The 11706-nt window shown below is 36.1% G+C and overlaps 1 protein-coding gene across 2 annotated transcripts; it reads right to left on the bottom strand.

Moving 5' to 3' along the window:
• Nucleotides 1-2388: 2388 nt before the first annotated feature.
• On the bottom strand, nucleotides 2389-11357 carry LOC107722189 (complement C1q tumor necrosis factor-related protein 1-like). 2 transcript variants are annotated; one of them, XM_016530441.1, is made up of 4 exons: nucleotides 8901-8956; nucleotides 4107-4249; nucleotides 3918-4027; nucleotides 2389-3342 (listed from the first exon to the last, which is right to left on the bottom strand). In XM_016530441.1, exons 1-4 carry the CDS (start codon nucleotides 8934-8936, stop codon nucleotides 2792-2794), a joined length of 840 nt encoding a protein of 279 aa, XP_016385927.1. In that variant the 5' UTR covers nucleotides 8937-8956; the 3' UTR covers nucleotides 2389-2791. The 2 variants fall into 2 exon arrangements, with proteins under 2 accessions (XP_016385927.1, XP_016385928.1); XM_016530442.1 differs by lacking the exon at nucleotides 8901-8956 and adding an exon at nucleotides 10805-11357 and having other exon boundaries at nucleotides 2390-3342.
• Nucleotides 11358-11706: the final 349 nt, after the last annotated feature.

The following is an 11706-nucleotide window of genomic DNA, read 5'->3' as shown; positions in this document are numbered from 1 at the left end:
CTAGAAAGCATTATGCTCTGATGCGAACAGCTGCAGAGATACAGCAGAGTCACTGCATGAATCTGACAAGGTAGCATAAAAGGTTACTGAAATCTGCTACTCCTCTCTATTTCACACAGAATGGCTTTAATTTTACCTGGATTTATGCAAGTGATGTCTAACCTCATCTGTTTTATATCCTTGAAAGCATTCTGCTCTGATGTGAACAGCTGCAGAGATAAAGCAGGGTCACAAATCTGACAAGGCAGCATAACAGGTTACTGAAATCTGTCACTCCTCTCTATTTCACATAGAATGGCTTTAATGTTACCTGAATTCATTCTGGTGATGTCTTACTTCCTCAGTTTTAAATCCTATAAAAACATTTTTCTCTAATGTGAACAGCTGCGAAGATACAGCAGGGTCACTAAATCTGACAAGGTAGCATAATAGGTTACTGAAATATGTTACCCTTCTCTGTTTCACACAGAATAGCTTTAATGTTGCCTTAATTTTCTCATGATGCATGTCTAACTTCCTGTTTTATATTTTAGAAATCATTTTTCTCTGATGTGAACAGACACAGACATTCAGCAGGGTCACTGAATCCGACAAGGCATAATAAAAGGTTACAGAAAACATTTACCCCTCTCTATTTCACACAGAATGGATTTAATGTTACCCAAATTCACCCTGGTGATGTCTAACCTCCTCTGTTTTATATCCTTGAATGCATTTTGCACAGATGTGAACAGCTTCAGAAATACAGCACGGTCACTGAATTCGACAATGCAGTATAACAGGTTACTGAAATCTGTTACCACCCTTTATTTCACACAGAATGGCTTTAATGTTACCCAAATTAACTCTGGTGATGTCTAATCTTTTCTGTTTTAATATTCGTAAAAGCATTATGCTCTGATCTGAACAGCTGCTGAGATACAGCAAGGTCACTTAATCTGTCAATGCAGCGTAACAGGTTAGCAAACTCTCTCTATTTCACACAGGATGGCTTCAGTGTTACCCAAATCGGTCATGTCTAAATTTCTGTCTTCTATATTTTGAACTGATATGAACAGCTACAGGTCGTCAAATCTGACAGTTCATTAAAGGTTACAGAAATCTGTTACTACTCTTTATTCTTGAATATGTGGCTATTGTTCACTAAATTCATTTAATCTTTAATACTGCTTTGTTGGATTTGGGGACAGTGCTGTGTGTTTGTCTGTGTTCACATCAGAGCAATCAGACCAAAATGCATTCTAAAGTACAGAAGACAAAGATTTAGACATCACCAGTGTGAATTTGATGCACATTACAGACAAAATACTACTACTACTAATGATAATAATTATCAAAATATTGTAAAATAAAAATTAAAACTCAATAACATTCGGACTGACTGGATTGCTTTTTTTAATATTAATGTATTTGATGCATAAATAACAATCAGAAAGGTAAAACACAAACAGAAAAAAATGCAATAATGATGATATAGCAAGCAATAGCACTCAGACACCTAGTCTAAAAAGATTATTTCTTGAAATAAGTGAACCTGTTTTACAGCACCTCTCATTCATTGCAGCTTTTTAACATTTAATGAACTGTGACCTCCAGGACACTGATTTCACCTGGCTGACAAAATTGACAATGAACACAACATTTACACATTAACAATAATAATAAATGTGCTTCTGCTGAAGCCCCTGTTAGTCTTTTTATAGAAACTTGCAGTTGACCATGGTAACCTGGTTCTTTCAGAAGCTTTTAAAATAATGAGCTTTGGTTAAGTGCTAATAGTCCAGTTCATATAGTTTTTATTTTATAGAGACCTTATGCAAAACCAGAACAGATTTTTATTAAGTAAAGTCTTATAATTACCTCTGTTTCAAAGCATCAATTTGTCTAACTGTCATCAGATCCACAATATAGTTGTTTATTCGCTGATATGACCATGAAGTCTTACCGGTGCATCCATTTATACAAATTTAACATTTATAATACAGTACTTTTAGAGATCAAGGTGTATCATCATTGATCATAGTTACTCTAGTTGTCTGCAGCATAGACTAAGTAGCCTATTTTCTCATTCTACAATACTGTAAATGATAAAAAATATTTATTTACCAAAATATTTGTCATAAATCACTGTTTCAGTTTACTTGTTTTTTTATGTAATAAATTATTTGGTATTAATTAAACTGTTCTGAAAAGATGGTACTTCGTCTTCTGATTTAATGATTTTATGGTTTAACTGAATTTGCATTCTTTCTTGAATTAATCCTAAATTATAATTGTAGCACCACTTTCCATTTTCTAGAACCAATTTAATACTGATTTATATATATTATAATATAATAGATATAATATGATAATTTCAAGTAATCTGTTAAATGATTACTGATGTATCTACACATGAAAAAGGCACCCATAAACATTGTGCAAAATCTCTGTTAAAATATGATACTGTTGTCTTTATATGTACTGTATTTATATAATACTGTCTTAAAAATATTTTTTTAGATTGTAGATATAGATTTGTATTATTTTAAATGTTACTAGCGCAATAACCTTTACCACGTTTGTCAAATAGCACCAGCCTCTGTAACAAAGTTAAAGATGGTCAGACACACAGGACACTCCAGTATTGGATCATAAAGATAAACCACGGTTCCTCCTGAAGTACCATGTAAAACTGTTAAAAATATATTACAAAAAAAGAGTAGCAAGAAATTACATCTCATTTAATAGACACTGTTACATGTAATAGACACTGTTACATAAATCCCTGCTGTCCATAGATTGGCTCTGCTTAACCTTCTGACTTTGCCTTAATAAGGTAACCACTAAATGTGATGTAGGTGTCAAAGTCATCGCTGAACACAGCGTTCTCTCTTTCGCCCTTATAGAGCCGAATCCACACCTGGTCGTCCCTCTCCAGCTCCAGCATGAGGCTCTGGCTCTGCATGATAGAGCGATCGCTGGGCTGAGCGTACAAGATGGCCATCTCCTGTTCGTTCTTCATCACGTGCAGGTACGTTTCCTTTTGGTTCCAAGTGTGCGCATTTAGGCTGAAGAAATAGATGCCGGGGACATAGCAAAAGAACTTGCCCGTGAACATGTTGAAGTGGCCATACAAGTTGACAAACTCTGTGTCAAAGATCATGGTCTGGTAGTAATCATTACTGTGTAGGGCCTTCTTGCGGCCCACAGAGAAGGCAGCGTAGTAGGACTTACAGGGTTCTCCAGGAGAACCAATGCTGCCCTTGTTTCCCTTCACGCCATGGGGCCCTCGGGGTCCGGTTTGCCCAGACTTGCCTGTTTTCCCATAAAGTCCTCGCTCACCAGTGTCTCCCTTCTCCCCTGTAAGGAAAGGAATGCAGTAGCGAATGGTGAAAAGTTCAATTTGGTTTTAAGTTTTTACTATGATCATTAAAAATGCCTTTACATTCTTAATCTCTGATTTATCATGTCTTGCTTCCTGAAACTTCATGTTCTGGTCAAGCTTTGGAGGGTGTTTTATTAAACATCAAATAATTAAAAATGATGATTCTCAAATGGTCTTGTTTGTGTGAAGTGAAGATTGGAGTGTTGTATTATGGCACCAATCTCACAGCCATTTTTCTTCTGTTGTTTGTGACAGTTTGGCCCATAAAGTCACTTTCTGTGGTGGTTTGTCCTTTTTCCTGCCCACAGAAGCAGCCTGTGATTAACCAGACCTGACCTATATCATTCACAGACAGTGAGATATTAAGCTAAGACTAACATTGACCCAAACAACTGTATACAGTCAAAGTGAGTCAACAGATTAGGTAAGTCGTTCTGTAAATGTAAGCTTTTGTACCACGATTACCCTTAAAATGGAAGAGGTTTACCTTGTGAGTTGCATATTTTCAAAGCCTGAAAATATTTGAAGTAGATTTTGACATATGTTGTACCTTTTAGGATGGTGATGTTTATCTGTGGCACAATATTGTACTGTGGATATGGATTGGCATACTGTGGGGCCTCCTCTGCAGGGTCACAGCACCGCCTGCACTCAGTTCCACTAGATTCACAAGAGGATATATTAGATAGATAGACAGACAGACAGACAGACAGACAGACCGACCGACCAGGGAGAGTACCTGCCATCTCTGTAGTATTCTGGGGATCTCTGGTTTTCTCTGGGTTCATATGTGTCCTGATCTGCATCCCGGTATTGTGCAACGTACGGCTCAGCCCATTTGGCAAACACCACCATCAGTAGTACCAGGCTCGACACCAGCATCTGAGATGAGAATTAACTCATTATTTGGATAAAAGTTGAAAACTGGCATAATAATAAAACTGTGATAATAATAAAAAATGTTTGTCAATAATAAGAAATGTCAGCATATTAGAATGATTTCTGAAGAACACTGAAGACTCAAGTAATGTTGCTGAAAATTCAGCTTTGCCACCATCACAGGAATAAATTACGGTACATTTAAAAATAGAAAACCGTTATTTTAAAATGTAATAATATTTCACAATATTATTGTTTTTACTGTAAAAACAAATTTGTTTTTCTGATCAAATAATTGCAGCCTTAGGGAGCATAAGAGAATTCAAAAACATAAAAAATCTTTCTGTCCCTAATCTTTCGAACAGTAGTGTATATATCTAGATTTCAATAACAATAAAATCAATTATAATAAATTAATATGAATAAAGAAAATATGTTAACTGAACAGGAAAATCAGCACTTTAACATCAAGGGAACTAAAAAATATATAACTTATAAGTGTATTACAGAAATAGTATGCAAGCACTTAATATTAAATTACTTTGAGCACAATTATTAATCTCTGCACATTCATGCTACGTCAAAGGTCACATAAATAAATCTTTAGGCCTTGTGCTGTTGGATGGTAAGGGTCATAATGGGAGCACTGTGTTATAACATGACAGTATCATTCTTGAGGTTATGTATCAGCAAATGACCAGCTTTGTTATTCAGCCTCTTGTGTTTGGCTTATGATAGCAACAACAAAATTGTTTTCGGGTTAAAGCTAGGTAGAAATCCATCCATTATTGTGGAGTTTCATAACCAACAATCAGGTGATGAAAGCTAATGAAAGGTTCACACAACATTTTGTGTGAACTGAAATTCTCTGTTATAAGAAAACATGAAAACATGGCCTGAAAAGTTATGAAAACAATGACAAAGATGTCTTGGAATTGATTGTCCTATTTTAAATTGGCAATCACACTAAACCACTATTTCATCTTTTTTCCTTCTCATGACACCACGGCTCAGCTCATTTGAAACTGGGTTTGCAAACCATGAGGCAGAAAGGCATCTAATGATCAATCATTATCAGAAAGTATTACACTTAATGAAGCAAGACTTGAGCCAAAAATTCACTTCAACTGAATAGAAAGTCTTTTAAGGCCAGTTCTGTCTCCATCCTTCCTTAGTCTGTTGGTGTGGTATATAGCTTTTCCAGTAACAAGATACTTTTTATAACAAGTAGCAGCTAGTATAGAGTGAACGCTTTGATGTTGTTTTTCACATACAATTCTTTTTTTCGTATGTAGCACTGGTAAGTGATTTAAATTCATTTTCAGGTTCGTTCAGCTAGTTCGTTTAAATCTTTGCAGGGGCATTTACATTTTTATTGTCATATTGAAATATTTAGTTAAATGCTGCTGTTCATAACTATGTTTTTGAGTCAGTTAAATAAGGTAGGGGTTTTGCTAGTCAAAACACATCTACTTATAACAGATTACAAATATACTGTGACCATCAACATTCTTCTATAAAAACAGTTAGTCCATAAGGAATGTAATTATGATCATAAACAGCTATCCCTATACCATGGCCTGAGTAGTTGTCTTTTTTCCACCATGAAGATTTCAGGATAAAATGTGTATGCACTGTATATGTGAGACCCAACAGTCTAAAACCATATTGAAAATGTAAAATCTCATTTAAACTTGGTAATAAACTAAATGATGTTCCATTTTGTGTTTTACACACTGACTCAATTTCTTATTGTGGAATAATTAGGGTAAGATCAACAATAAACAAAATAAATAATGATTGTTTTATGGGGTAGAAGCATCTTGATATGCGTACAAAATATACAATTTAACAGCGAAATACCAACTTTAGATTACAGGCTGTCATCATATTAGTTTTGTAGTGTCCAGCTGTGCAGTGTAGCTGCACTACAGGAAATTTTGACACGCACAAAATAATTGCACAGTAGGTCACATAGTAGCATAAATGCATGTTCGCTATAAAATGGGTGGTTTAGGTTTGGGGGTAGGTTAAGGGGTCTAAAAATCTAAATCGATAATTATTATTGATAAAATGATATTGATAAAATGATAAAAATGCATTGATATGAATATCTTAATAATATAAAAGATACGTAAATATTTTTACGTTTTTTAGCTAAAAATACGTAGCGATTTGTACGTTTTAAACATTGAAATACGTCTAAATTGTACGTTTTAGCATTAATAAAAACGTACAAAAGTGTACGTTTTGTGCTTGTAAATGTTACGTATTAATACCTACGTATAAACATGAGACCAGGCTGCATATAAACATGCTTTTGGTTTCATGGTCTGTGATCATTGATATTGTTTAATAATGTTTTGCAGAGTGTTTGGCCTATATAGATAGCATGGGAAATCCAGTTATTATCAGTGTAAACATGTTTAATTCTTTATTTTTTAGGGTTTTTGAGCCGGGTGCTACATATTTTGATATGGTCACTCACATGATCATCCAGCCCTCAGCCTAGTATGTTGACTATGCACAATCCAAACATGCCATAAAGTATTTAAAACTATAGACTGCACATAATACTGCGATGAATAAGGTTTTCTGGGGCCCACCGCACTGCAGTGACCCCTTTCTAATCATGAGGTTGAGGAATGACGTGCTGCATCCCACTATTTAATAAACTCACTCAGATGAAGCCTGTGTTCTGTGTGTATCTGTGTGTTTTCGAGTGATGCTTAATGTAAGAAGAGGTCAGATCACTCACTGCAGTCTGAAGTTCAAAGCAGTTTTAGGGCAGCGCTTTGAGGTTGTGTACTTCTAATCCTCCATAAGCTTATGATGTGTTCACCTGGGTATCATCTGACCATCTTTTTTTGTAGTGTAAATTGTGGCATATGCTGTTTGCAACCCAGTGTAAATGCTATTATGGACTAGTCATTATATCAAAATAAACCCCTTAAGGTTCATTTGTTTTTTTTTAATCTTTTATCCCATTTCTTCAAATTTTTTTCAATAGACTAGTTCCTGTATTTTAGGCTTCAAATAATTGGTAGTCAATCCGTTCAAAAGGACTGCTTTATATTATTTCCCTTTTTATCCTCATTTTCATGCTCAGTCATGTTTACAGTCCCACATCTGATATCCTGGCATGAGAATCCCTCTCCTTCCTGCGGATGTTGGGGTCTTGAGGTCATGTTTACATGTTCAGCAGATCACTGTGTACTTCTTTAGTTCAGGCCCAGTCTTCTTGGCTAAATCAACATCTACCCTGACCTTTTTAAACGCATTACATAAGCGGAGAGTGTTTTTTCTCCCATGCTCCAAATCTTTTCAGTCCCTGATCCCTCTGTAGGGCTGAAACTATGAACGGTGAGCCAAGAGTCAAATGCATAAACATTTGACTGCTTTCTTTAGTCATATACCATAACCGGATTTGGCCATTGAAGCCTTGTTGTAACAAAAATGAAGTATCTCAGTCACATGAAATCACAGTTGGCCCTATTTACTTAGGTAAAAACGTACATTGCTGGTAGTATTTTGAATGTTTAATTGAAGCATTTTACTTGACTCCTCAAACTTTAATCAAAATGTAATAACTTGCATTTTACTGTTTGAAAAAACAGGGTGTTTAGAGCAAAAAGATTCTAATTCCGTTTGGTGCCACTAGTGGTCCAGAAATTACATCCTTCCCCTTTTTTAAATAATCATGATAATAAACTACTTGGTAAACATCATTAAAGGAAATAATGTAGGTTTTTCCATCTTCCCACATTCCTAAACCGCAAACAGCTACTGAAAGTGTCATAACAATTAGCCATTGTGTTATCACAACAGATCATAATAACTATTTACTAAACTGCACTATGCTTTTTGTCATCCCTACACAAATCCGCAGGCATGCAGTGGTGTGTCTGATCTGTTAGGTGTGGCTTTGGTGGATTTTCTCAGTGGAAAACAAGTGTGTGGTCTCGGGTCAATGACCCTGCTGAATCCAGCTTCAATAAAAGTCGGCCAGTTCTTTGTCCTTCTACTTTGGTGTTTGGTTCTGGATCATATTCAAGGTGAGGCCCACCAGGTGCATTGTAACGCTTTTCTAAATTCTCCAGTCTGAAGTCAACAGCTGAAGATAAACACTGGGGTAAATAAGGACTCTTTGGCTACAGAAATGAGGTACTGTCTCCATTTGTGGGTTTGGGTGTGTGACCATACGTACCCCAGTGACCTACTTTCAACCACATACTGAATACTCTGTGCTTCTGTCACTAGTCATGCACAGTTGAAGCCCCCATAGGCAAGGTTCAATCTACCATGTACCCTTTCCTCCTGTACATTCTTGGACCAACCTGCTGCTGTTCTCACATTCATAGTCTTCCCAATTCTTTGCAGCTGTTTTGTAATATAAATTCTTCAGAGGAAGTTGAATGAACCTCAGGGAATGAAAGTAAACTTGATATGGTCTATTAACAAAGTAAACTTATATCTTATTAAAGCAACAATCTTCTTTGCCTTCTGAACTTACAATTTGTTCATTCGGATGCTAGTGTTATCAGAAAGGACAAACACTTGAAACACAGCTGGTCTCAAGTAATTTGAGTGTAAAAGAGTAAACTTTTTTTTTTTTGAGAGAGAGAGAGAGAGAGAATATCAAGCTCATATTGACCTTGTGGAAAGACTCCAACAGTCTCCCCGGTCCCATTGAGTTATTTTCCCCTCTCCTTTTTTTGAAATGCAGACAAATGCTGGGGGTGAACTTCAACAATGTTGTCGGTTTGCAAACAAAGTATTGAATAACATCACGTACCTGTACCAACAAGTCCTACCCCTTGTCTTATATGGGAAGGGGATGTACAAAGACTAGATCCTACCTTTTGATTGTTCAGTCTTGGGCATTTAGGTGATGTTTGACAGAAGAAGAAGATCAAGGAGAGTTCAGGATTTGGATTTTCAAAGTAAAGCGACAAATCATGGTTTCAATGTCTTATTGCCTTGACTTGACTTTATAAGCACAATCTTGGGCTGCCATCCAACACAATAAAAATATATCATCAAATACCAAGCTGAATGTAATTAACTGTGCTTGGAATGGAATACTAACTTGCCACTTACTGAATACTTAGTATACATTGTATAATGCATACTATTTTAATAAAATAGTATTTGAAACAGTATGCATTATGCAACAACAACATTTCTAAACAGTAGTATGATACATTATCACATTACTTTACATTATACATACTGTATACTGCTGAAACGATAAGAGTATTATGTTAGTGTGCTTTCTGAACTCAAGCTTGAGAGTCCTTGTGGGACGTTTCCCGTGTGTCTGCAAAGAAGAGTTTCCCCAAACAATTCACACACAGAATCCTACACTACATTGTAATTTCTAGAGGGCTTAACATTGTTTAGAAATGCCATTAATTTTACTTTAAACTAGCAATAGACACCACTGGGTTTGGTGCTGACATCGAAGCTCAAACAGTATGTGCGGTCACTTTGAAGACATAACACTGAGGCCAGATTCACCCTTGACCCATATAAGCCACTTCGTCTGAACTTAAACATCCTCCATGGTTCAGGAAAAAACATTCATCTTCAATTTACCTTTTGCAATCCATTTTACTTCCACAATGTGACGTATTTGAAAGTGGAAAAAAAAAAAAAGATATTGTGGGACTTTTTATCTACTGGTCACTGACTGGAGTGAACCATTCCCTGATAAACCACTGCTCGCTGCCATTAATGTTTTAGGAGGGGCCATATACTTTAAATTATGCAAGAAAAATCTGTTACACAACTTCTGTTATGAAGTTTGGAAAATTTGGTGTGGTTAAAAGCAATCTGATGTAGCACTGCTCTTAATCGTGTCATATTTCGACTCTGTCCCACTTGCAGGAGATGAGGCAATGTGAACTTAGCTTTGTGATGGCATGCCTCAAGAATTCCTGTCCTAGATTTGGTTCCTGCACCCTGTGGCAGTGCTACTCTTTCCATGGATAATAAAAAAGATTTATTTTGTCTCCATGAAATCTACCATGATCCTACATTGCTCATGATTTAATAGATATTCCTAAGGGATAGGGTGGGATCCATCACTAACAGAATGAATTACTTTGCAATATTAAAACCACATGAACACCAGGGTGTTGTTTCATTTAATAACATTTAACCCAGCTGTGTCTTTTTGCCTTGCACCTGCTATTAAAATGTATTGTTGACTTAACAATCTTGACATTGCTGCCAAACCTCAAAATAAAACACCTATGTCCCTAAGCATTTCAGTGAGTGAGCAACCAACAACAGATAAAGTGAAATAATTTGATAAGTCAGACAAAAAAAATGTGAAAAACACATAAATCTGGCTGTTATTGTCCAAGCATGTTGCTTTGCACTAGGATTCAGTTTCCTTGGCATCTTGAAAAGTTGTCACATCATTGCACTTGCCATTATGTGTAACCATGTAATTTGTTTTTCAAAGATGAGCTGCTTCCATTTACAAAAAAGTCAATGGCATTCAGTACTAGTGTAAATTTCTAACCCAAAACATCCTGATGTGTCCCCTACCTTTATCTTGGCAGGTCCAAACATGAGGGTCCACAGAAGCTCTGCTGGGCTGCACTGAGGATGCTTGCGTTGACTGGGACACACTACTCTGTCTCTCTGAGAGTGTTATAGCCTGTCAGCGTTTTTAAGGCATCTCCCTCCTGCACTCCCAAACTCAGCATGCCATGAGGAGCCAGGGAAAAAAGTGCAGGAAAGGAGGAGAACAGAGGGAGGAGCATGGATGCATCTAAGAGGGTGGGGTGAAATGAAAACATCAAAAAGGACAAAGTCAAAAGAAAAGAAACCTTCTAAAAAATGGGCCAGATTGGACCAAGTGGATAGAGGAAAGTGCACAAGATTGTGGAAAGAATAGAAGAAAGAGAGAAAAGAGTAGTGCCAGTTAAAAGTAAGGCATTGTGTTCCACCTTGTTCCCAGACTTTTCAGACAAATGTTAAGTTGCTGCTGACAGTTCCAGAGAACCAGATTAGCATTTTAATAACACAATCATTTCAGATAAGATTATAGGACTGTAAAAATAGTAAACCTTAGAAGCATTGTAGGCCTACTATATTGACAGCAAACTGAAATACATTGAAGATTATATTTAATATAAAAATTTTTTAACCAAGAATCAAGTCTAGAATGCCTGTATCACCAGTTAAAGTTGAACTATAAGTGGTTATACACTGTAGGTCAGTATTTACTACATACTGTATAAAAAATAAAAAATGTGTGAATGCAAAGATTACATAATTTCAATATAGGATAATTTGGCTAAATTTTGGTTTAAAAAATTTTGGTCAACTAAAAATTGGCCTTTTTGTGGCTAAAGAGAGCCGTTAGCTTTACCATTGGTTCAAGGCATTCAGTTATACAGGAAAACACAAAATCCTCAATCATATTCTGACCATCTCTGTAATTT

This window comes from Sinocyclocheilus rhinocerous, unplaced genomic scaffold, assembly GCF_001515625.1.
Source record: "Sinocyclocheilus rhinocerous isolate Xijiao unplaced genomic scaffold, SAMN03320098_v1.1 scaffold334, whole genome shotgun sequence".
NCBI lineage: Eukaryota > Metazoa > Chordata > Actinopteri > Cypriniformes > Cyprinidae > Sinocyclocheilus > Sinocyclocheilus rhinocerous.
The sequence above is the reverse complement of the archived record's forward strand: the minus strand, read 5'-3'. Positions and strand labels throughout refer to the sequence as shown.

Bases quoted from the DNA above. Each gene is read 5' to 3' on its own strand.
- LOC107722189 (XM_016530441.1), bottom strand. From the start codon at position 8,936: ATGGGACCGGGGAGACTGTTGGAGTCTTTCCACAAG. The intron at 4,250-8,900 runs GTCAATATGAGC...TTCTCATCTCAG, and splicing joins TGTTGGAGTCTTTCCACAAG to ATGCTGGTGTCGAGCCTGGT. The intron at 3,343-3,917 runs GTACAACATATG...CTTTCCTTACAG, and splicing joins AAACATCACCATCCTAAAAG to GGGAGAAGGGAGACACTGGT.